This window comes from Oncorhynchus gorbuscha, linkage group LG05 (genome assembly GCF_021184085.1).
Source record: "Oncorhynchus gorbuscha isolate QuinsamMale2020 ecotype Even-year linkage group LG05, OgorEven_v1.0, whole genome shotgun sequence".
Lineage (NCBI taxonomy): Eukaryota > Metazoa > Chordata > Actinopteri > Salmoniformes > Salmonidae > Oncorhynchus > Oncorhynchus gorbuscha.
In genome coordinates this window covers 64861567-64886125 of record NC_060177.1, presented here as the reverse complement: position 1 = coordinate 64886125, position 24559 = coordinate 64861567, and the positions used below count along the sequence as shown (strand labels likewise).

At 43.0% G+C, this 24559-nt stretch overlaps 1 protein-coding gene across 4 annotated transcripts; it reads left to right on the top strand.

The window, feature by feature from the left end:
* Nucleotides 1-4545: 4545 nt before the first annotated feature.
* On the top strand, nt 4546-20358 carry LOC124036309 (drebrin-like protein B). Of its 4 annotated transcripts, XM_046350729.1 has the most exons (15): nt 4546-4790; nt 7836-7891; nt 11706-11818; nt 11924-11998; nt 13832-13978; nt 14508-14585; nt 15402-15553; nt 15665-15719; nt 16332-16406; nt 16758-16893; nt 17220-17336; nt 17750-17866; nt 18061-18140; nt 18340-18421; nt 18905-20358. In XM_046350729.1, the coding sequence occupies exons 1-15, from the start codon at nt 4708-4710 to the stop codon at nt 19039-19041; spliced, it is 1503 nt and encodes a 500-aa protein (XP_046206685.1). In that variant the 5' UTR covers nt 4546-4707; the 3' UTR covers nt 19042-20358. The 4 variants fall into 4 exon arrangements, with proteins under 4 accessions (XP_046206685.1, XP_046206686.1, XP_046206687.1 ...); XM_046350730.1 differs by lacking the exon at nt 17220-17336; XM_046350731.1 differs by lacking the exons at nt 4546-4790; nt 7836-7891 and adding an exon at nt 8863-9428.
* Nucleotides 20359-24559: the final 4201 nt, after the last annotated feature.

Sequence of the window (24559 nt, the reverse complement as noted above, 5' to 3'; positions counted from 1 at the left end):
GTTGCTGATTTCGCTCTTTATATTTGTCTGGTTATTTATTTATTTGTAATCTGTCTTCCAGTTGTCATTTTTTAGTGCAATCAGCATCGATCTATCAAATGTTCCTTTCAGAATAACATCTTGGTTTGATCTAAAGAGATACAGACTAGAATGATCTCAATGGAGATCATGATAGGCAGCTTGGCATGCTTTGCAAAATGGAGAACCTTTTCACAGCCATTTGCCAGATATCAAGGATTTATTTCTTTACAATTAATTTGCCTGACACCTTTAATTAAAATCTTAGCCTTTACCATTTTGTGTATAGATAATGTAAATTCCTATCAGGGCTTGTTTTCCCCAAAGGCGACATTTATTTCATTTGATCAGTAGATACTTGCCATGTAAATTTAAATAAATCTACAATTTTAATTTTTTAAATGTACAGACTTGCTAACTTGAAATTCAGGACCAGCCTTTTAAAATAAATGCATCTCAAATGTAGTATCTGTATGTGATTAAGACTTTCCAACACCATAACTCTTTTATTGACTAAAATTATTTAATCAAATCAAAGACCATTCTTGATACACAAACTGTTGACTGTGAAAAACCCAGCAGCGTTGGAGTTCTTGACACAAACGGGTGGCCCTGGTATCTACTACAATACCCTGTTCAGAGGAAAATAAATCCTTCTTTAACCCCCCCCCCCTTCATCTACACTAGGTATTCCCAAACTGGGGTACGCCAAATAAAAATGTGATTCACATTCAAAAATATATTTTTTTTAAATAAACCATTTTCAAACAGTCCATTTATATTTTTCGAACGGGGCTATACATTTGGGTGAGTTTTTTCTCTCACCTTTAGTAGACTCGTTTCACTGCCAAAAATAAAATTAAACCATCTCGTGTTCAGCGAAGTAACAACACAATGTCAAATAATTGGGGCGGCAGGCTGCTCATGTTGGAATCTGTACTGATGGCGCAAAAGCCATGACGGGAGACGAGTGGTAACGCGTGTGCAAGCAGTTACTCCCAACGCCACTTGGGTACACTGCATCATCCACCCGAGAGGCTCTTGCTGACAGTTTGAAAGATAATAATAATAATAATAATAATATATGCCATTTAGCAGACGCTTTTATCCAAAGCGACTTACAGTCATGTGTGCATACATTCTACGTATGGGTGGTCCCGGGGATCGAACCCACTACCCTGGCGTTACAAGCGCCATGCTCTACCAACTGAGCTACAGAAGGACCCAGAGTTGAGGTAGCTCGGTGCTGGCCATACCGGGCTGCACCAGGTAGACGACAATCCTCCATCCCTAGCATGGACCTGCTGTCTGTCTTCCTGCTTGGTTGGTCGTCTATCCAAGCCAGTTGTTTTGGACACTACAGTAAATGTGGTTAACTTTGTTAAAGCAAGGCCCCTGAACTCATGTATTTTCTGCACTATGCAATGATATAGGCAGCGACCATGTAACGCTTTCACAACATACAGAAGTGAGCTGGTTATCAAGGGGCAAAGTATTGAAACGTTTTCTTTACTGACCATAATTTTCACTTGTCTGACCGGTGCACAACTGAGCAGGAGGACAAGTACATTCGTGTCTAGTTTGAGAAACGGGCGCCTCACACATCAACTGGCAGCTTCATTAAATAGTACCCGCAAAACACCAGTCTCGAAGTCAACAGTGAAGATGCGACTCCGGGAGGCTCGGTTCTTTTCCCCAATCTTAATATTTTATTTTTATTGGCCAGCCTGAGATATGGCTTTTTCTTAACAACTCTGCCTAGCAGCCCAGCATCCCGGAGTCGCCTCTTCACGGTTAACGTTGAGACTGGTGTTTTGTGAGTACTATTTAATGAAGCTGCCAGTTGAGGACTTGTGAGGCATCCGTTTCTCAAACTTGACACCCTAATGTACTTGTCCTCTTGCTCAGTTGTGCACCAGGGTCTCCCACTCTTTCTATACTGGTTAGACAGTTTGCGCTGTTCTGTGAAGGGAGTAGTACATAGCGTTGTACGAGATCTTCAGATTCTTGGCAATTTCTCGCATGAAATAGCCTTAATTTCTCAGAACAAGAATAGACTGACGAGTGTCAGAAGAAAGGTCTTTGTATCTGGACATTTTGAGCCTGTAATTGAACCCACAAATACTGTTGCTCCAGATACTCAACTAGTCTAAAGAAGACCAGTTTTATTGCTTTAATCAGAACAATAGTTTTCAGCTGTGCTAACATAATTGCAAAAGGGTTTTCTAGTTATCAATTAGCCTTTTTTAAATGATCAACTTGGATTAGCTTACACAACGTGTCATTGGAACACAGGAGTGATGGTTGCTGATAATGGGCCTCTGTACGCCTATGTAGATATTCCATTAAATCAGCAGTTCCCAGCTACAATAGTCATTTACAACAGTCTACACTGTATTTCTGACACATTTTGTTATTTTAATGGACGACAAATATGCTTTCTTTCAAAAACAAGGCATTTCTAAATACCCCAAACTTTTGAATGGTAGTGTATGTATGCACAGTTGAAGTCAGAAGTTCACATACACCTTAGCAAAATACATTTAAACTCAGTTTTTCACAATTCCTGACATTTAATCCTAGTAAAAATTCCCTGTTTTAGGTCAGTTAGGATCACCACTTTATTTTAAGAATGTGAAATGTCAGAATAATTGTAGAGTGAGTTATTTCAACTTGTTCATCATGTTCCCAATGGGTCAGAAGTTTACATCCACGCAATTATTACTTGGTAGCATTGTCTTTAAATTGTTTAACTTGGGTCAAATGTTTTGGGTAGTCTTCCCACAATAAGTTGGGTGAATTTTGGCCCTTTCCCCCTGACAGAGCTGGTGTAACCGAGTCAGGTTTGTAGGCCTCCTTACTCGCACACGCTTTTTCAGTTCTGCCAACAAAATAATGTTCTATAGGATTGAGGTCAGGGGTTTGTGATGGCCACTCCAATACCTTGACTTTGTTGTCCTTAAGCCATTTTGCTACAACCTTGGAAGTATGCTTGGGATCATTGTCTATTTGAAGACCCATTTGTGGCCAAGCTTTAACTTCCTAACTGATGTCATGAGATGTTGCTTCAATATATCCACAATTTTCATATCTCATGATTCCATCTATTTTGTGAAGTGCACCATTCCCTCCTCCGACAACGCACCCCCACAACATGATGCTGCCACCCCTGTGCTTTACGGTTGGGATGGTGTTCTTCAGCTTGCAAGCCTCCCCCTTTTTTCTCCAAAGAAAACGATGGCCATTATGGTCAAACAGTTCTATTTTTGTGTCATCAGACCAGAGGACATTTTTTGTCCCCATGTGCAGTTGCAAACCATTGTCTGGCTTTTTTAAATGGCGGTTTTGGAGCAGTGGCTTCTTCCTTGCTGAGCAGCCTTTCAGGTTATGTCGATATAGGACTCATTTTACTGTGGATATTAATACTTTTGTACCTGTTTCCTCCAGCATCTTCACAAGATACTTTGCTGTTCTGGGATTGATTTGCACTTTTTGCACCAAAGTACATTAATCTCTAGGTGACAAAACGCGTCTCCTTCCTGAGCGGTATGACTGCTGCTTGGTCCCATGGTGTTTATACTTGCGTACTATTATTAGTACAAATGAACGTGTTCCCTTCAGGCGTTTGGAAATTGATCCCAAGGATGAACCAGACTTGTGGAGGTCAAAAAAATATAATCTGAGGCCTTACAGATTTTCTTTTGATTTTCCCATGGTGTCAAGCAAAGAGGCACTGAGTTTGAAGGTAGGCCTTGAAATACATCCACAGGTACACCTCAAATTGATTCAAATGATGTCAATTAGCCTATTAGAAGCTTCTAAAGCCATGACATAATTTTCTGGATTTTTCCAAGCTGTTTAAAGTAAACTTCTGACCCACTGGAATTGTGATGCAGTGAATAAGTGAAATAATCTGTCTGTAAACAATTGTTGGAAAAATTACTTGTGTCATGCGCAAAGTAGATGTTTTAACCGAATTGCCAAAACGATAGTTTGTTAACAAGACTTTTGTGGAGTGGTTGAAAATCGAGTTTTAATGACTCCAACCTAAGTGTATGTAAACTTCATACTTCAACTATATATATATATATATATATATATATATATATATATATATATATTCCCTTGTCTGTGTAGTTTTCCATGTCTGGTCTAACAGGCTGTGTTATCAGGGTTAGATCAACTTTGTTACTAATATCAGAGATGAGGGATGTTTCTACTTTGGGTCTGTAAAACCATTTTTAGGAACATAAATAATAATACGCTTATCTAGAACGCTTGGCCCCATTCTACATCCTGCTAACTGTAGCTGTCCAATAGAACTCAACATGTCAAGTTTATTTTACAAGCAGAAAAGTTAACAAAGTCTACTTTAAGACAAAAATTGGGGTTGCATGTAGTCTAGTCAGTGTATGGAAAAGAAAAACAGTATATACATTACTTGCATAAATGGTACAGAAAGAGTACTGTAAACATGACCAGTTTCACGTCAATGTTCCATCAGAGGGCGCCTAGTCAGAGTGGATGAGGTGGAATGTTCTGTCAGAGATGTCTCTGGTTCTGTTCATGTTATGAGACGAGTTTCCTGTGTGCTGAGCGCTCATTCAGAAGTGATTATATTCTACTTCCTCCATAAAGTAGCTACGACGGGCGTTTCACAGCTAGCACAAGTGTTTGAGCGAAAGAAAAATGGCAGTGAACTTAAGTAAAAACGGAATTTCCCTGACAAATGCTTACAAAGAGGTTGTAGATGAGAAATCCAACACCAACTGGTAAGGACGGTAGCAAGCTTTAATTGCCTCTACATAACATGTTGCATCCGCTATGTTTTAAGTAGCTAGCTCCCTAGCTAACTTAGCTATCATATCAGTTAACTAGCTCGCTAGTTGTGCAATGAAAATGAATTGTGTTACAACGAAGCAGTATGATGATTATTGCCATGTTTCGTCGAGGTAAATCTGATGACCTTGTAGTCTGGCAATTTCCTTAGCTCGTTGAGTAGCTATCTAACGTTAGCTAACTAGTTAATGATGGTGCTATATAACATGACTTAGCCTATTTGAGTTACCTGTTATTTTATTGGATTCATTCACATTGCAATGCCTAAACTTGTATGCAGCGAACTCATTTGGCTAATGTTAGCTAGCTACAGTAGCTAGTTAGTTCGAATTTGTACTAGAGAAAATACGTTGCTGGAGCATCAAGTTAATTTTCTGTGTCACTTCAAATAAAACCTGTTGGTGTAGGTGTTTAAAGATGACCTTAATTGACCTGCTTTAGTTGTCAAGACGGTTTATCAAACCCAGAGGGTTTTAGTCTTCGCACACATCCTGTTGCTGAATTAAAAGTTATTTAGCTCAACCATGGCATAGGGACCAGACTTGGCTAACTAAAAGAGGAAGCTCGCATAAGTGTTTTTAGACATTTCTCACCATATAATTCCACCGAACAAAAAATAAACGCAACAATTTCAAAGATTTGACTGAGTCTCAGTTCAAAAATAATTAAAATGAACTCATTCAGCCCTAAGCTATGAATTTCACATGCCTGGGAATATAGGTATGCATCTGTTAGTCACAGATACCTTTAAAAAAAATGTAGGGGCATGGATCAGAACCAGGTGTGACCACTATTTGTCTCATGCAGCGTGACACATCTCATTTGCATAGAGTTGATAAGGCTGTTGATTGTGGAATGTTGTTCCATTCCTCTTCAATGGCTGTGTGAAGTTGCTGATATTGGCTGGAACTTGAACATGCTGTTGTACACGTCGATGCAGAGCATGCCAAACATGCTCAATGGTTGACATGTCTAGTGAGTATGCAGACTATGAAACAATGGGGACATTTTCAGCTTCCAGGAATTGTGTACAGGGCTGTGCATTATCATGCTGAAACATGAGAGGATGACTGGCATGACAATGGGCTTCAGGATCTCATGGTATCTATGCATTTAAGTTTCCATCGAATTAAAATGCAATTGTGTTCATTGTCCATAGCTTATGCCTGCCCATACTATAAAGCCACCATGGGTCATTCTGTTCACAACATTGACATCAGCAAACTGCTTGCCCACATGTCGCCATACATGCATGCTGTCTGCCATCTGCCCGGTACAGTTGAAACCGAGATTCATCTGTATAGAGCACACTTCTCCAGCTTGTCAGTGGCTGTCGAAGGTGAGCATTTGTCCACTGAAGTCGGTTATGACACTGGCGAGGACGACAAGCACACAGATGAGCTTCCCTGAGACGGTTTGACGGTTTGTGCAGAAATAATTTGGTTGTGCAAACCCAAAGTTTCATCAGCTGTCCGAATGGTTGGTCTCAGATGATGACGCAGGTGAAGAAGCTGAATGTGGAGGTCCTGAGCTGGCATGGTTACATGTTGTGAGGCCGGTTGGATGTATGCCAAATTCTCTAAAATGATGTTGGAGGTGACTTATGGTAGAGAAATGAACATTAAATTCTCTGGCAACAGCTCTGGTGGACATTCCTGCAGTCAGTATGCCAATTGCACACTCCCTCAGCTTTAGGCATCTGTGGTATTGTGATACAACTGCACATTTTTTTTAAAGTTATATTTTATTGTCCCCAGCACAAAGTGCACTTGTAATGATCATGCCATTTAATCAGCTTCTTGATATGCTACACCTGTTAGGTAGATGGATTATCTTGGCAAAGGAGAAATGCTCACTAACAGGGATGTAAAGAAAATTGTGCACAACTTTTAAAGCAATAAGCATTTTGTGAGTATGGAACATTTCTGAGATATTTCAGCTCATGAAACATGGGACCAACACTTTACATATTTTTGTTTGGTATACATAGCTCTACAAAAGCTCTACATTTTGCACACTAAGTTTCACTAAGCTGAAATCGCTCCGCCATTTCCTGTTTGTTCAAATTCTAATAGTTTGCCTAATTTCAGTATATGTGACAATACAAGCAAGTATAGTGTACCATCTAAACCGAAAATATAGTATTTTCAGCTCTTTGAAGCTGATGTACAAAACCGAAAGTAAAAGATGCAAAAATGAAACTTAAGAACGGGAAGCATAGAAATGGCTCACATAGACTCCATAGTGGCGCAGTGGTCTAAGGCACGGCATTGCGGTGCTTGAGGCATCTTTAAAGAACCGGTTTGATCCCGGGCTGTGTCGAGACCAGGAGACCAATGAGGTGGTGCACAATTGGCCCCGCATCACCCGGGTTAGGGGAGGGTTTGGCTGGCTGGGATGTACTTGTCCCATTGCGCTCTAGCAACTCCTGTGGAGGGCCTGGCACATGCGCGCTGATTTCGGTTGCCAGTTGTATGGTGTCCTCTAACACATTGGTGCGGCTGGCTTCCAGGTTAAGAGATCAGTGTCAAGAATCAGTGCGGCTTGGCAGGGTTGTGTTTCAGAGGATGTATGGCTCTCGACCTTCGCCTCCGTACGGGAGTTGCCGCGATGGGACAAGACTGTAACTACCAATTTGGCTATCATGAAATGGAACAGATCTACCGCTTCTTTGACTTGCTTTCAATGAGGATGATGGATCTATCTCACTTTTCAATGTGAATTTGGTGGGTCACCCAAAAAGTTACATATTGCAGCTTTAATGGTTCCGATCCGAAGTTATGCAGTTCAATCAAGTGTCATGTTTTGAGTAAGGCACATCACTTAGCCAGGTTGCTTCAGGATGCTATTCTGCAATAGCTTGCTAAGTTTGGTTGTGAATACTGATGCTGACGGTCTATTTAAACTGCTTATTAGGCTTCCAATGTACAATTTTGCAATGGTTGTGTGATCCTGTAACCTGGCGTTCTTCTCTTCAGGGCCTTGTTCACCTACGAGGGGAACACTAATGATATACGATTGGCAGAGAAGGGAGGTGAGTGTGGTAGACAGAATCCAAGAAAGGCTCCAACATGTAAATGTATTCTGTCTGGTATCGAGTCTGCAATGTTGTCTGAGATCATCACCCTCACTTAAGGTGTGCCACTGAATTGCTCTCAAAGCACAGTAAGGCAATTTAAAAGATGCAAGCAAAGGTAAATGTTAATCTTTTGCCGTAGTGACACATTTTAATTGTTTGGGTAAGTCTCCCAGACAGTTTTCTTTCAGAAGATAACTATTTGCATATGTGAAAAGAAAGATAACCAAGCATGTGTAATGTAGTAGGGGAAAACATTTACATTTTAGTCATTTAGCAGGTGCTCTTATCATGAGCGACTTAGATTAGAGTTAGTGCATTTATTTTAAGGTAGCAAGGTGAGATGACCACATGTCAGTCATAGTAAGTTGGCAAAAAATGTCCTCAAATTAGCTATCATTAAGTAGAAAGTGTACCCAATCGCGCTTTAGCCAAGATTGAAAAATAAGAAAATCAGCTGCTTGACTGAGGTACATGAAAATCCCCAAAATAATCCTTGCCCCAGGACACTTCAACAGGTGACTACAGGAATATAAAGAAAATGAGCACTCTGTTTCTGCATAGATCTGATAATTAATTGATGTGGTATACAAAAAGGCTTACGCTGGTGTATTCGCATTTCGGGGGGCAGGGGGATTAATCAAGATACTTACAACTATGGTGGCAAAGGGTTGGAAACTTTGCAGTAAAATTCCGGCCTGGAATTTGTGGAATTTTGCAAAAATTAATTTAAAAAAAGTTAGCTTATAACAACAGTGAACCTTTTTTGGGATACACAAGGCAATTCTAGGTCTTATGGCATATTTCGGTTAAACTATCCCCAATTCAATGGAATTGCAACCCTCTGCATGCACAGTGCATTCTTCCATCACATGTACAGCTGATTCTCAAGATCTTGCACACTGAGATGCTATTGAGCCCACACTACTACACTGTCTGAGCCAAGGACTGCATGCTTTCTGGTAAGTTTTGATTACAATACTGGGTGGGGTGAATATATATTTTATATGACATGCATGATTTTCTTTGCATGTCATAAATAGTAGCCTACAGCAAAGTGTGTTTAAATAATTTCTAACTTAACAATTTCTGATGGTTAGTTTTTGCTACCATGTAGGTTTTAGATTGCTTGAGCCTGCTAATTGAGGAGTGTTAATTCACCTGTTTCCATACATGTTTCATTTTTTTTAAAATTTGCAAAGGAGTTGTTTAATCTAACTGCTTAACTATTTATCTGCATATGGAATTGTATTCAGGGTATTTTAACTCATTATTTTCATAATCTTTACAGGAAAATGCTGCGGCACCATCTGATGTGTGGAGACATTTCACTACAGCTAATGTAGAAGGAAAAGCTGTGTACATTTGCAAAAACTGTGCCAACTCGTATGTGAAGAATGCAAGAAAGATGCTGCATCATCTGGCCAAGTGCATCAAATCCCTCAGTTCTCACAACAAGCGACCTCTGACAAAAGTCCCTCTACTCCTATTCGAGGTGAAAAGGATGAATCAGACACTATCGATAGCAACAGCTCATGGTTCTCCTAGAATCAGAAGGTTTTTTTCACTCAATGGAGGAACGTAGTCAGAAATGCAGATGAATGTCTTGCTTGAGCCGTGTATGCAACTGGTTCACCTCTGATGCTCACAGGCATGGTGTATTGGAAGAGATTTCTGAATGTTCTTTGCCCAGCATACACCCCTCAAACCAGACATGCGTTATCTACTCATTTTCTGGATGCAGAGTTCAACAGAGTTCAAGTGAAGGTCAAGCAAATCATAGAGAAAGCAGACTATTGCAATCATCTCTGGTGGGTGGTCAAATGGTCATGGACAAGGAATAATTAACTACATCATCTCCACACCTAACCAGTATTCTACAAGCGCACAGACACAAGGGACAATAGACACACCAGTCTCTACATTGCAGATGAGCTGAAGGCAGTTATCAATAACCTTGGACCACAGAAGGTATTTCCACTGGTGACAGACAATGCTGTGAACAAGAAGGCTGCTTGGTCTAAAGTGGAGGAGTCCTACCCTCACATCACACCCATTGAATCTGCTCCTCTAGGACATCATGGCACTGAAAACAATGGATACACTCTACAAGAGAGCCAAGGGAATGGTTAGGTATGTGAAGGGTCATCAAGTTATAGCAGCAATGTACCTCACCAAGCAAAGTGAGAAGAATAAGAGCACCACATTGAAGCTGCCCAGCAACACCCATTGGAGTGGTGTTGTCATCATGTTTGACAGTCCTGGAGGGGAAGGCGTCTCCAAGAAATGGTCATATTATAGTCTTCCGATATGGACAGGCCCATCAAGATAGATGATGTATTTTGGGAGAGAGTGGTAAGCGGCCTGAAACTCCTGAAACCTATAGCAGTAGCCATTGCATGGATTGAGGGAGACAATGCCATCCTGTGTGATGTTCAAAATCTGCTTGCAGATGTAAGAGAAGAAATGCGTACTGCCCTGCCCACTTCACTGTTGCTCCAAGCAGGAAACTGCAGTTCTGAAATACATCAAAAAGCGTGAAGACTTCTGCCTGAAGCCCATACACGCCGCAGCGTACATGTTGGACCCCAAGTATGCTGGCAAGAGCATCCTGTCGTGTGCAGAGATCAACAAGGCCTATGGTGTCACTTCATTTCATGAAGCTGCTAGTTGAGGACTTGAGATGTCTGTTTCTCAAACTAGACACTAATGTACTTGTTCTCTTGCTCAGTTGTGCACCGGGGCCTCCCACTCTTTCCATTCTGTTTGGCGCCAGTTAGTGCTGTTCTGTGAAGGGAGTACTACACAGCGTTGTACAAGATCTTCAGTTTGTTGGTAATTTCTTGCATGGAATAGCCTTCATTTCTCAGAACAAGAATAGACTAATGAGTTTCAGAAGAAAGGTCTTTGTTTCTGGCCATTTTGAGCCTGTAATCGAACCCATAAATGCTGATGCTCCAGATACTCAACTAGTCTTAAGAAGGACCGTTTTATTGCTTCTTTAATCAGAACAACAGTTTTCAGCTTTGCTGACATAATTGCAAAAGGGTTTTCTAATGATTAATTAGCCTTTTTAAAATGATCAACTTGGATTAGCTAACACAACGTGCTATTGGAACAAAGGAGTGATGGTCGCTGATAATGGGCCTACGTCGCTATTCCAATAAAAATCAGCAGTTTCCAGCTACAATACAATACATTAACAATGTCTATACTGTATTTCTGATTAATTGTGTTATTTTAATGGACAACAAATGTGTTTTTCTTTAAAAGACTTGAATTTCTAAGTGACCCCAAACTTTTGAATGGTAGTGTATGTTGAAAACGTTTTTGGGAGATGTGATTGATCATTCAATATTCCCTTTCTTTTGTTGTTCAGTGAAATCATCCCATGTGAATAGTCAACTCATTTAATTAAAAGTAAAAATTGTAACAATTTCTTTCCCTATTGGAAGGATTTAATAATTTGCAATTATGTCTACTTATGATTAAGGTCAAATGTTTGTTTCTGTTGCCATATGGTAAATATATCCAACGCAAAAAAACACATACATTTAAATGGTATTAATTCCCATGGAAAGTTTCAATCTCTGAATATTCCACAAAATCTGCAACCCTACTTACAACACACACTGTCAAAAATAGAGCATGTTGAAAAAGGGAGTCATTTGCCATGTATTGTGTACATAATGTAGGCTATACACAGTCATGTACGTGAGAGACTTTTCATAGAACATAAATTCTACAATGTTCCTGATACTGGTGTTTTCAGATGGTGGACTGGAGGAACTGGTGGAGGAACTTAGCAGCGGTAAAATAATGTACGCTTTCTGTCGTGTCGAGGACCCAAACTCTGGCCTGTGCAAATACGTCCTGATCAACTGGGTGAGTGCTGCACTACACTCCCTTTTCTTCTAAAGGTGGCACTCCTCTGTATTTTGTAAATCATGTTGTCAAGTTGAATGAATCCTATGAGTATTTGTGTTTCAGACTGGAGAAGGTGTGAAAGACGCCAGGAAAGGACTATGTGCCAATCATGTCAGCTCCATAGCTAATTTTCTCAAGGTAATATAATTTGGCATGGTTTAGACCACTAACTCTGGACCTCGACGCCAGTTCCAAAGCATTTTTAAATGATTCCCTTGAAATTAGGGATTGATTTAGACCTGGGACACCAGGTGTGTGCAATTCATTATCAGGTAGAACCGAACCAGCAGGCTCCGGACCTCATAGGCTAATAGTTGAGTACCCTGGTCTAGGCATTTTCTCCATACAGACTGCTTATGTTTAGTTAATGATCAAAATCAACTACTTTTGGTCATGTAGTGTAATTCTGTAGTATGTGGACACCTGCTCATTGAACATCTCATTCCCAAATCATTGATGGAGTTGGTCTCTCCTTTCATGCTATATCAGCCTCCACTCTTCACGGAAGGATTTCCACTAGATGTTGGAACATTGCTGAACACTTGCTTCCATTCAACCACGAGCATTAGTGAGGCCGGTTACTGATGTTGGACGATTGGGCCTAGCTCGCAGTTGGTGTTCCAATTCATCCCAAAGGTGTTCAATCGGGTTGAGGTCAGGGCTCTGCAGGCCAGTCAAGTTCTTCCACACTGACCTCAACAAATAATTTCTGTATGGACATCGCTTTGTGCACTGATTGTCATGCTGAAACAGGAAAGGGCCTTCCCCAAACTTTTGCCACAAAGTTGGAAGCACAGAATCATCTAGAATGTCATTGTATGCTGTAGCGTTATGATTTCCGTTCACTGGAACGAAGGGGCCTAGCACAAACCATGACAAACAGCCCCAGACCATTATTCCCCATCCATCAAACTTTACAGTTGGCACTATGCTTTGGGGCAGGTAGCATTCTCCTGGTATCTGCCAAACCCAGATTTGTCCGTCGAACTGCCAGATGGTGAAGCATGATTCATCACTCCAAAGAATGCATTTCCACTGCTCCAGAGTCCAATGGTGGCGAGCTTTACACCACTCTAGCCGACGCTTGGGATTGCGCATGGTGATCTTAGGCTTGTGTGCGGCTGCTCGGCCTTGGAAACTCATTTCATGAAGCTCCTCAACGAACAGTTATTTTGCTGACGTTGCTCCTAGAGGCAGTTTGGAACTCTGTAGTGAGTGTTTCCACCGAGGACAGAGGATTTTTACGAGCTTCAGCACTTGGCTGTCACTTATGTGAAATTGTGTGGCCTACCACCTCGTGGATGAACCATTGTTGCTCCTAGACATTTCCACTTCACAACAGCACTTACAGTTGAGTGGGTCAGCTCTAGCAGGGCAGAAATTTGACGAACTGACTAGTTGGAAAGGTGGCATCCTGCGACGGTGCCACGTAGAAAGTCTGAGCTCTTCAGTAAAGCCATTCAACTCCATTGTCAAACATTGGCAGTATTCATGGCTGTGTCCTCGATTTTATACACCTGTCAGCAATGGGTGTGGCTGAAATAGTCTAATCCACTAATTTGAAGGGGCGTCAACATACATTTGTGCATATATAGTGTATTTATGTGTACACTTGCAATACTAACCTCAACAGGACATGAAATTAAGAACAATTGCAGGAATGACTGAGTAGACACCCCTGTTAGTGCCAGTAATAGCTTTTGAGTGTTTAAGAGTTCAGCAGAAGTTGGATGCTACTCATGGTAAATTATTGGTTGTGGTTTCTGAATCAGCTCTTGAAGTGGTCTGTTATCAGTTGTTATCATGAAAGTCACCTTGCTAACTGCATGTCAACAAATCCTATGGGTGGTGGCTGTCAGATATCAAATATCCCTCCTATGGACAGCTTTTTCATGGACAGCTTTTTCATGGCCTTATCTGTCTGTAATGTGTGATGCGTGTTTGTAGCTAAAATGTCTGCTGTAACTCCAGGGAGCCCATGTCACAATAAATGCCCGTGCAGAGGAGGATGTGGAACCTGAGGCTATTATGCAAAAGGTGGCCAAGGCCTCAGGGGCCAACTACAGCTTCCACAAAGAGTCCAACAAATTCCGAGACGCTGGTCCCCAAGGACCTGTGGTACGTACCAAATACATAATCTTATCCTTTTGGAAATTAAAATCAGAACATTTTTAGTTATGCATTGAGTTTGTTTCATCAGATGTTAAGTGTCTGTAGAGATGTTTTGTACAGGCAGGTTGCACTGTTAGGCAAGTTGCTTTGTGGTCAGATACTCTCATAGCTAATTTGTTTCGGTTAATAAGTTGTCTGCCTGTGGACATTTTTGGTAAGATTCATTGCACAAGGCTGCGGATGAGAGATTGTCAGTGTGGGCTAGTTTCCAACATGTTGGATGTTGTGACGTGCAGAGCTGGTTGTTTACAATGACTCATGTGCAGTAGAATCCAGGGGCTTAGTTGAGCTCATGATTGTTGGCCAGGGCTGGAGTCAGAGAGGCCAGGTCAGGACAGGCTGTTTAAAGCCTGTTAACTCTGCATAATTAACTGACATGCTGTGTCAGTACTGGATCTAGGTGGGGGGTTGGTGTCTAGGAGTGCCAATTAGATTTTTGTTGTGTTTAGCTAACGCTTGTATTTTGTTGTGACAGGGCTCTGTGTATCAGAAGACCAACGCCATGTCTGAAATCAAACGGACCAATAAAGACAACTTCTGGGCGCAGGCAGAGGTGAGTCGGCCCCAACACCTTACTGCCACTACAGGGACTCCATGGTGTTCCCCCTCCCAGAGTGCAAAGAACCTTGGCGTGGCTCCAGCAGGTTAATGCTCTACAACATCCGTAGAGTATGACCCTACCTCACACAAGAATGGTGCAGGTCCTAATCCAGGCACTTGTCATATCCCATGTAGAATACTGCAACTAACTCTCTGTTGGCTGGGCTCCCTGCTTGTGCCATCAACCTTCCTATGTTCTCCATGTCGCCACGCTCCTCCACACACGCCACTGGTGTCCAGTCGACGCTTGCATCATCTTCCAGACCCTGGTACTTGCCTACAGAGCAGCAATGTGAAGCCCCTCCTTACCTTCAAGCTATGCTCAAACTCTATATCCCAAAACGAGCACGCCACCTCTGGTCTCTTGGCCCTCCCACCCCTACAGGAGGGCAGCTCCCACTCAGCCAGTCAAAACTCTTCTCCGTCCTGGCATCCCAATGGTGGAACAAGCTTCCCCCTAAACTAAGGACAGCGGAGTCCCTGCCCATCTTTTAAAAATGTTTGAAAACCTACCCTTTTCTACTTGCACTGACTTTGCTCATGAGGGAAAATGTACTTGATACGATTGTGATGTTGTCTCACCTAGTTATCTTAAGATGAATGAACTATTTGTGAGTCGCTCTGGATAAGAGCGTCTGCTGAATTACAAAAATTTACATTTAAATGTAAATACTGGTTAGATTTGCTTGTGTTGCTCCGCTTGTTCTGATGAAATAGTCCTTTATAACAGTGAATACCCTAACCTGGTCTCGTGTTCTGTGTGTCTCAGAAAGATGAGGAGAAGCGGCAGCAGGAGGAGCGCAGCAAGGCAGATGAAGAGCGCCACAAGCTGGAGAAAGATCGGAAGGATCGAGAGGCCAAGGAGGCAACTCTCAGAGAGAAGAGAGACAAGGAGAGGGCCTCTATGATTGACCAGCAGAAGTGAGTAAAATGGTGGTTAGTAAACTTAGCTGGAGGTGGTTATCTTATTGAGTTGACCTTATTAAGACAGCCAGGTTTCCATTAAGTCTGCTTTTCCCATTTGTTTAACAGGAAGTACCAGCAGCAGCAGGAAGCTGAGAGCAGAGACAATGAAAAACAACAATGGGTGAGTTGTCTGCTGACTCACAGCAGGACAGGCCGGCTGACTGAGGAGAATTCAAATCAAATCCGCTATGTTTAACTGGTGTTTCATCCTCATGTAGGGGGCAGCAGATCCGTTTATGCAACATGCACCCTGCCAGAACTGGGTTCAAATACATGTGTATTTGTTATTTAAATAGGCCTACATATTTTCAAATAATGTAGCCTTACTCAATTAATTATATTGGAATGATTTTCAAATAATTTCCTATAAATAGCCTACTATTTAAATGCATCTTCAAATACTATTTAAATACCTGGGTTAAAAGCATGGGAGTGTAATTGAGTCGGTATATTTTAAAATACATGTCAATACTTTCCAATTGTATTTCCAAATGCATTCAAATATTCAACTATTAGTTTTTTTTCCCAAAAAAAATATCTGAACACTTTCTTTGAAATGTATATAAAAGTAATTGCGATATTTGAACTCAGGTCTGCACCCCACCTAAATGATCTGTTTTAAATGTCAAGGCACACATTTAGGACGTAGGTATAACACAAGAACAAACTATACAGAACCGGTAGGTGTAGCCTCGTGGGTAGTGTTGAATTATGTGTGGTGCATCATCATCAGGAGGAGCAGGAGAAGGACTTCCAGGCAGCTCAGAAGAAAGGGATGAAGCGTGGTGAATCTGTAGAGAAAGCCAATGTGAGTTAACTGTGCCCCCCTGTAGGTTTAATAATTGTTTAAAGGTTCCCTATACCCTGTGACTCAGAACCCTCTGTTTCCTGCTTCCCTTTCCATTGACACAACCAAATCTGCTCCTTGCTTGAATCTGATCTCCCCATAGCGTCACTTACCTTCATTTTCCTGTTTGTACATTCTTTCTGCTCTACTACCATTTACTGTGGTCATGACTTCTCATCGTTGAACATCATTCAGAACACCTTTATGCATACAGTAGATGGTATTGTTCCCTTTTAATAAAGAACACATCTGGAATGTTGCTATGGCTATACAATACCCAGTGTGTCAGTCTGACCACCTGGTGTGTTTCAGGAGGCGGCCTCCCTGATCTCTCAGCGCTCTATGAACCCCAGAGAGATGTTCAAGCAGAGAGAGAAGGGCATGGCCCCCAGCACTGCAGACACCGACACCCCTGCTGCTGCCCACACCCCTGCCAGCCCCCAGCCGGGTATGCCACCAATTCAATACAACTGTTTGCTGTTTTATATACATAGTGTAGTTCTTAAAATGTTTTTTTCCCATGAGTGTTTCCTAGCTGGGCTTTCTAGCTCTGTCAGGTGGGGATGTGGTCTTGCAGCGAGATCAGGGGATTGTCTGGGGCATGTTGAAACATGCAGGAGGCCAATCTTGTCGCATTACTCTGCCTTCATCAACTTTAACTCATTGTCTCGTATCACATCTTGTCTCTAGTCCACATATGCTTTGTGTTGTCTCTGCTCTGCTGGGTAACCTTCCCGGCCAACCTGTCTGTCTGCTCTGGTGTGTGTTTCTCAGGGCGTTTGAACAGCCCTTTTCTCTCTAAGCAACCATGCGAGCCCGAGCCGTCCCGCTTGCCCCTGCGCCAAGCCTCCCCTCTGCCCACAGGCTCCGCCTCTCCTGTCCCTGCTGCAGGTCTGAGTTCACTCATACTGCTGACACAAACTGACCCTTTCCCAACACACACACATACTTCACACGTAGGTGACTGAGTGACATACAATTGCTATGTTTGTGTTTTGGACAAATACCTACCTGATGCTACTCGCTTTAAATCCATCAATCTAAATGATTGACCTGATGCTACTCCCTTTCATCTCTTGTTATTTCAGTTTAACATCACCCTCATGGCTCATAGGCCATGTCCATCATTAGATCACTGTACATCATCAATCTCATTCAGTGTCTTGTTGTTTTCCATGAGACTTGACAGATGGTTTTATAATTATTCAGTGTCTGAATATTTGAGTTTGTGCTTTAGTATGTTTGTACACTGTGTGTATCTGTGCTCGTATATCATTTGTGTGTCATAATTGTGTCATAATAAGAACCCAGTGTGGATGAGCCCGTTGTGGATGAATCCACTCCCAGTGTGGGTGAGCCATCCCAATCTGAGTGCTTGGATGAGCAGGATGCAACCCCTGAGGATCAGTGGCAAGATGAAGGTGGGCCCTGCTCCCCCACACACCTCAGTCTGATCACACAACAGTCTCATTCATCTCATCTGTTTCATCATGAACCTTTCTCTGGACACATTTCATAATTACTTTGTACTCTGGATCCCTGGTGTTGCTGCTGCCACCTGTTGGTAGAGAGGTATTCCTTTTCAGATAAAGACGATGTACTTTTTCTGTTTCAGTAAAGGCAACAGCAGCTCCCACTGAGCACAACCATGCCACAGAGCCAGCCCAAAACAACCTCTATGAGGAGCCCCCAGAGGTAAATATTTGTCAGCACATGAGCAGTGAGATTCATTATTTGTAAACAGCAATAGTATACTTTTTTAAATCAGAAAATCCCTTATCACAATCATTATTGAAATACCATTTAAGTCCAGAGGGCTTTGGTAAAAATTTGCACTTGGACATAAATGTGAAGAGCATTCTCAGAGGTATAGCACCCCTTGTTGTTCGCTCAGGTGGAAGAGAACACGAATGAGGTGGCTGCAAAGAAGACCGACCGAGGCGTCTGTGCCAGGGCTCTATACGACTACCAAGCTGGTAAGCATTGTTAGTCACGGCCTACTGACAATTTACAGTAGACACTCTACCCACTGAACTGGTTCTCTGTGTGAACAATGTGTAACCGTGCTGTATTTCCCTTATGGAGAATGTGAGTGAAACTGCTAGATGGAAACTGGCAGTCAGTGAGCAGTAGTTACCCTAGGATTTTTTTTTTTCAACAACTGTGGCAAATTTGTGGGGGGAATGGTTTTAGAGGCACTCATCTTGGCCCCATAGACAATGTTTCTGTTTTAAAGCTAATTTCCTGAAATTCTACACATTTTTTCATGGGGCTGAGAGAAACTGCAGTTCAAAATGAATTTCCTGCAATTCTACACTTTGCAATGGCTTATGCCTTGTTTAAGTGGGGTTCACGAAATCAGGGAAACATTGGCGATGGAATAGACACCTTACAATAATACAGTAACAGATATCCGAATGGACATGGTGATCTAAGGTATTGCTCTTTTCATTCCACAGCTGATGAGACAGAGATTTCCTTCGATCCTGATGACATCCTCAATGGCATCGAGATGATTGACGAGGGCTGGTGGCGGGGCTATGGCCCAGACGGTCATTTTGGAATGTTCCCAGCCAATTACGTGGAGCTGGTCTAAATCCGTACCTTGCCCGCTCACTGGACCAGCATATAGGAGGCAGAAGAGAACCCCCCCCCCCAGAAGAATTCGGCAGTAGGAAAACTGCTAGCTCCAGAACACAGCATGTCAGAAGTAACTCAACAGTGAACTTTTCAGAGTCAATTGCTGAACTGTATCCTTCACATTATGGACCAATGTATGAACAGTGACCGGGGGTGCTCAAATCTATCCCTGTTGATGAGAGAAATTTCATTTATGTTGTGAGAACTTAGGTGGCATTGTTTAGGTTTTGATGAAATCCCAAACTGAATCTCTTTCCTCCTGTGATGCAGTAAATTGTCAGCCTTTTTTAATGTTTCAATTCAAGATTCCATTGAACATTTAATAGCACTTGTACATCACATATCTTAAAAAGTGAAGCCAGTTTTGTTCCAGGTGTACTTTTTTTGTGTTATTTGTATCATTCACTCATGTCATGTTCAGGATAATAACATTTCATAGCTCACATAACGGTACCAAATATATATTTTTTGCCTTTTCCTCAGACTGACATTTTATGTGAGTTTGCTTAAATAATCCTGTGTGAATTTCAAACCATAGTTTGGTATTGCAGTTGAATATTAGAAAACCAAAATGTTATATATTTGCTGTGCTCTCCTGTGTGGCTGAATTCAAGAAAAGATGGGGGTGAAAAGGACACAATCATCATATCCTTGTGCAAAAGTATTATTTTTTTAAAATATGTAACGATTATGCTACAGAGCTTGTCCCCATACCCTCCCTCCCTCTGCCCTCTTGCCCCTAGAGAATTTGAATGAATGACTGTTTTCAGGGACCAGTTACACGGAACAAAGCATGAGTAATCTTTCCTGTCGTGCTGTTGAATCGTCTTGTCATTATCTGTGTCTTGGGTACAATTTGTCTCTGCTTAACCTGTCTTTCACAGTCCAGCTTTCATCCAAATACAGGTCTGTGAATGGCTTAATTTAGCAGGCTTAAGAGGGCAATGATCAGATGCTGTTATCATGTGAGAGTGCCAAATGAGGGTAAAGGAGTGGGGTGATGATGCTGTCCTCTGGAAAGTGCTTTCTCTCATTCTAATCTGTGTGGAAACCTCATAACTGTCATGCAACTTCCCTGCTTTTTTAAAAACTTAATGAAATCATTGCAATAAAAAGTTTGTGGGACATTGTCACTTTAAATAAAGATGTAAAAAAATATTAAAAAGGGTCACTGTAATTTCAAGGTGCATGATGTATCCATTGTCCTTGTTTTTCAAGAGTATATTGTAATGCAAATACTTTCGTCATAATAAAAGAGTTCAAGTAAAATGTGTACAATTCTTACGGAATCTTTTGTAAATGTTGGTTGTGGCGGCAGTAAGTTGATTAAAACATGGGAGGGCAGTAGTAGCTAGCTGATAGAATAGAATGGTGTGAAAGCATTGGACATTCAAGGAGCTGTTTGATATTGTTGCTACAGTTAGGAGTATCACTTTTAGTCTCATACATAAACCTTAGCTGTGATATATATATATTCATTCTATAAGCAGTTTCCTGGAATGAGAACATAAAGGTAACTGCCGGGGATTTTTGTTATTACCTCAGTTTCAGTTTCACATGAACGGCCAGTTTTAAGTTAATGTTTTTTTTCCCCATCGTTTAAGATAAGATCTCACTTTTTTTCCCTCAACTGAAAAGACATGCCTTAGCCTCACAAAGTGCACTTTCTAAAATTATTAGTTCATGTTCCTGAAAATGGCTGAAACTTACAAGAAACCTAAAGTCACACGAAAAATGAAGAACTGAAAGCATAGGCCTATATTTGTTTTCTAACGGTAGAATACAAAGTGTAACTAGAAAGGCCATTTGATGGGTTCCAAACCTAGAGACTGTTCTGTGAGTCAAACCCAGAGACTGCTGATAGGAATGGCAAAAACAATTCTCAACTGTTTCTTTTAACAGTTTACTGACCCTCTTCACTGAAAAGCTGAGAACTGTCATGGGATCTTACATTTACATTTATATTACATTTAAGTCATTTAGCAGACGCTCTTATCCAGAGCGACTTACAAATTGGTGCATTCACCTTAAGACATCCAGTGGAACAGTCACTTTACAATAGTGCATCTAAATCTTAAAGGGGGGGGGGTGAGAGGGATTACTTATCCTATCCTAGGTATTCCTTAAAGAGGTGGGGTTTCAGGTGTCTCCGGAAGGTGGTGATTGACTCCGCTGTCCTGGCGTCGTGAGGGAGTTTGTTCCACCATTGGGGGGGCCAGAGCAGCGAACAGTTTTGACTGGGCTGAGCGGGAGCTGTACTTCCTCAGTGGTAGGGAGGCGAGCAGGCCAGAGGTGGATGAACGCAGTGCCCTTGTTTGGGTGAAGGGCCTGATCAGAGCCTGGAGGTACTGAGGTGCCGTTCCCCTCACAGCTCCGTAGGCAAGCACCATGGTCTTGTGGCGGATGCGAGCTTCAACTGGAAGCCAGTGGAGAGAGCGGAGGAGCGGGGTGACGTGAGAGAACTTGGGAAGGTTGAACACCAGACGGGCTGCGGCGTTCTGGATGAGTTGTAGGGGTTTAATGGCACAGGCAGGGAGCCCAGCCAACAGCGAGTTGCAGTAATCCAGACGGGAGATGACAAGTGCCTGGATTAGGACCTGCGCCGCTTCCTGTGTGAGGCAGGGTCGTACTCTGCGGATGTTGTAGAGCATGAACCTACAGGAACGGGCCACCGCCTTGATGTTAGTTGAGAACGACAGGGTGTTGTCCAGGATCACGCCAAGGTTCTTAGCACTCTGGGAGGAGGACACAATGGAGTTGTCAACCGTGATGGCGAGATCATGGAACGGGCAGTCCTTCCCCGGGAGGAAGAGCAGCTCCGTCTTGCCGAGGTTCAGCTTGAGGTGGTGATCCGTCATCCACACTGATATGTCTGCCAGACATGCAGAGATGCGATTCGCCACCTGGTCATCAGAAGGGGGAAAGGAGAAGATTAATTGTGTGTCGTCTGCATAGCAATGATAGGAGAGACCATGTGAGGTTATGACAGAGCCAAGTGACTTGGTGTATAGCGAGAATAGGAGAGGGCCTAGAACAGAGCCCTGGGGGACACCAGTGGTGAGAGCGCGTGGTGAGGAGACAGATTCTCGCCACGCCACCTGGTAGGAGCGACCTGTCAGGTAGGACGCAATCCAAGCGTGGGCCGCGCCGGAGATGCCCAACTCGGAGAGGGTGGAGAGGGGGATCTGATGGTTCACAGTATCGAAGGCAGCCGATAGATCTAGAAGGATGAGAGCAGAGGAGAGAGAGTTAGCTTTAGCGGTGCGGAGCACCTCCGTGATACAGAGGAGAGCAGTCTCAGTTGAATGACTAGTCTTGAAACCTGACTGATTTGGATCAAGAAGGTCATTCAGAGAGAGATAGCGGGAGAGCTGGCCAAGGACGGCACGTTCAAGAGTTTTGGAGAGAAAAGAAAGAAGGGATACTGGTCTGTAGTTGTTGACATCGGAGGGATCGAGGGTAGGTTTTTTCAGAAGGGGTGCAACTCTCGCTCTCTTGAAGACGGAAGGGACGTAGCCAGCGGTCAGGGATGAGTTGATGAGCGAGGTGAGGTAAGGGAGAAGGTCTCCGGAAATGGTCTGGAGAAGAGAGGAGGGGATAGGGTCAAGCGGGCAGGTTGTTGGGCGGCCGGCCGTCACAAGACGCGAGATTTCATCTGGAGAGAGAGGGGAGAAAGAGGTCAGAGCACAGGGTAGGGCAGTGTGAGCAGAACCAGCGGTGTCGTTTGACTTAGCAAACGAGGATCGGATGTCGTCGACCTTCTTTTCAAAATGGTTGACGAAGTCATCTGCAGAGAGGGAGGAGGGGGGAGGGGGAGGAGGATTCAGGAGGGAGGAGAAGGTGGCAAAGAGCTTCCTAGGGTTAGAGGCAGATGCTTGGAATTTAGAGTGGTAGAAAGTGGCTTTAGCAGCAGAGAGAGAGGAGGAAAATGTAGAGAGGAGGGAGTGAAAGGATGCCAGGTCCGCAGGGAGGCGAGTTTTCCTCCATTTCCGCTCGGCTGCTCGGAGCCCTGTTCTGTGAGCTCGCAATGAGTCATCGAGCCACGGAGCGGGAGGGGAGGACCGAGCCGGCCTGGAGGATAGGGGACATAGAGAGTCAAAGGATGCAGAGAGGGAGGAGAGGAGGGTTGAGGAGGCAGAATCAGGAGATAGGTTGGAGAAGGTTTGAGCAGAGGGAAGAGATGATAGGATGGAAGAGGAGAGAGTAGCGGGGGAGAGAGAGCGAAGGTTGGGACGGCGCGATACCATCCGAGTAGGGGCAGTGTGGGAGGTGTTGGATGAGAGCGAGAGGGAAAGCGATACAAGGTAGTGGTCGGAGACTTGGAGGGGAGTTGCAATGAGGTTAGTGGAAAAACAGCATCTAGTAAAGATGAGGTCGAGCGTATTGCCTGCCTTGTGAGTAGGGGGGGAAGGTGAGAGGGTGAGGTCAAAAGAGGAGAGGAGTGGAAAGAAGGAGGCAGAGAGGAATGAGTCAAAGGTAGACGTGGGAAGGTTAAAGTCGCCCAGAACTGTGAGAGGTGAGCCGTCCTCAAGAAAGGAGCTTATCAAGGCATCAAGCTCATTGATGAACTCTCCGAGGGAACCTGGAGGGCGATAAATGATAAGGATGTTAAGCTTGAAAGGGCTGGTAACTGTGACAGCATGGAATTCAAAGGAGGCGATAGACAGATGGGTAAGGGGAGAAAGAGAGAATAACCACTTGGGAGAGATGAGGATCCCGGTGCCACCACCCCGCTGACCAGAAGCTCTCGGGGTGTGCGAGAACACGTGGGCGGACGAATAGCAGTGTTGTCTGTGGTGATCCATGTTTCCGTCAGTGCCAAGAAGTCGAGGGACTGGAGGGAGGCATAGGCTGAGATGAACTCTGCCTTGTTGGCCGCAGATCGGCAGTTCCAGAGGCTACCGTAGACCTGGAACTCCACGTGGGTCGTGCTCGCTGGGACCACCAGATTAGGGTGGCCGCGGCCACGCGGTGTGGAGCGTTTGTATGGTCTGTGCAGAGGAGAGAACAGGGATAGACAGACACATAGTTGACAGGCTACAGATGAGGCTACGCTAAAGCAAAGGAGATTGGAATGACAAGTGGACTACACGTCTCGAATGTTCAGAAAGTTAAGCTTACGTAGCAAGAATCTTATTGACTAAAATGATTAAAATGATACAGTACTGCTGAAGTAGGCTAGCTGGCAGTGGGTGCGTTGTTGACACTACACTAATCTTTTACATCGAATTTCTCACTGTAAACAGTTTAACTTGGTATTAACATGAATATTTCATGTGGCATGCATTATGTCTCTAAGATTTACATGTACAGTGCATTCAGAAAGTATTCAGACCCCTTGACTTTTTCCACATTGTTATGTTACATACAGCCTTATTCTAAAATGTATTTTTTTTTTAAATTCGCTCATCAATCTACACACAATACCCTATAATGACAAAGCGAATAACATATTATCTTATGACATTTTTACA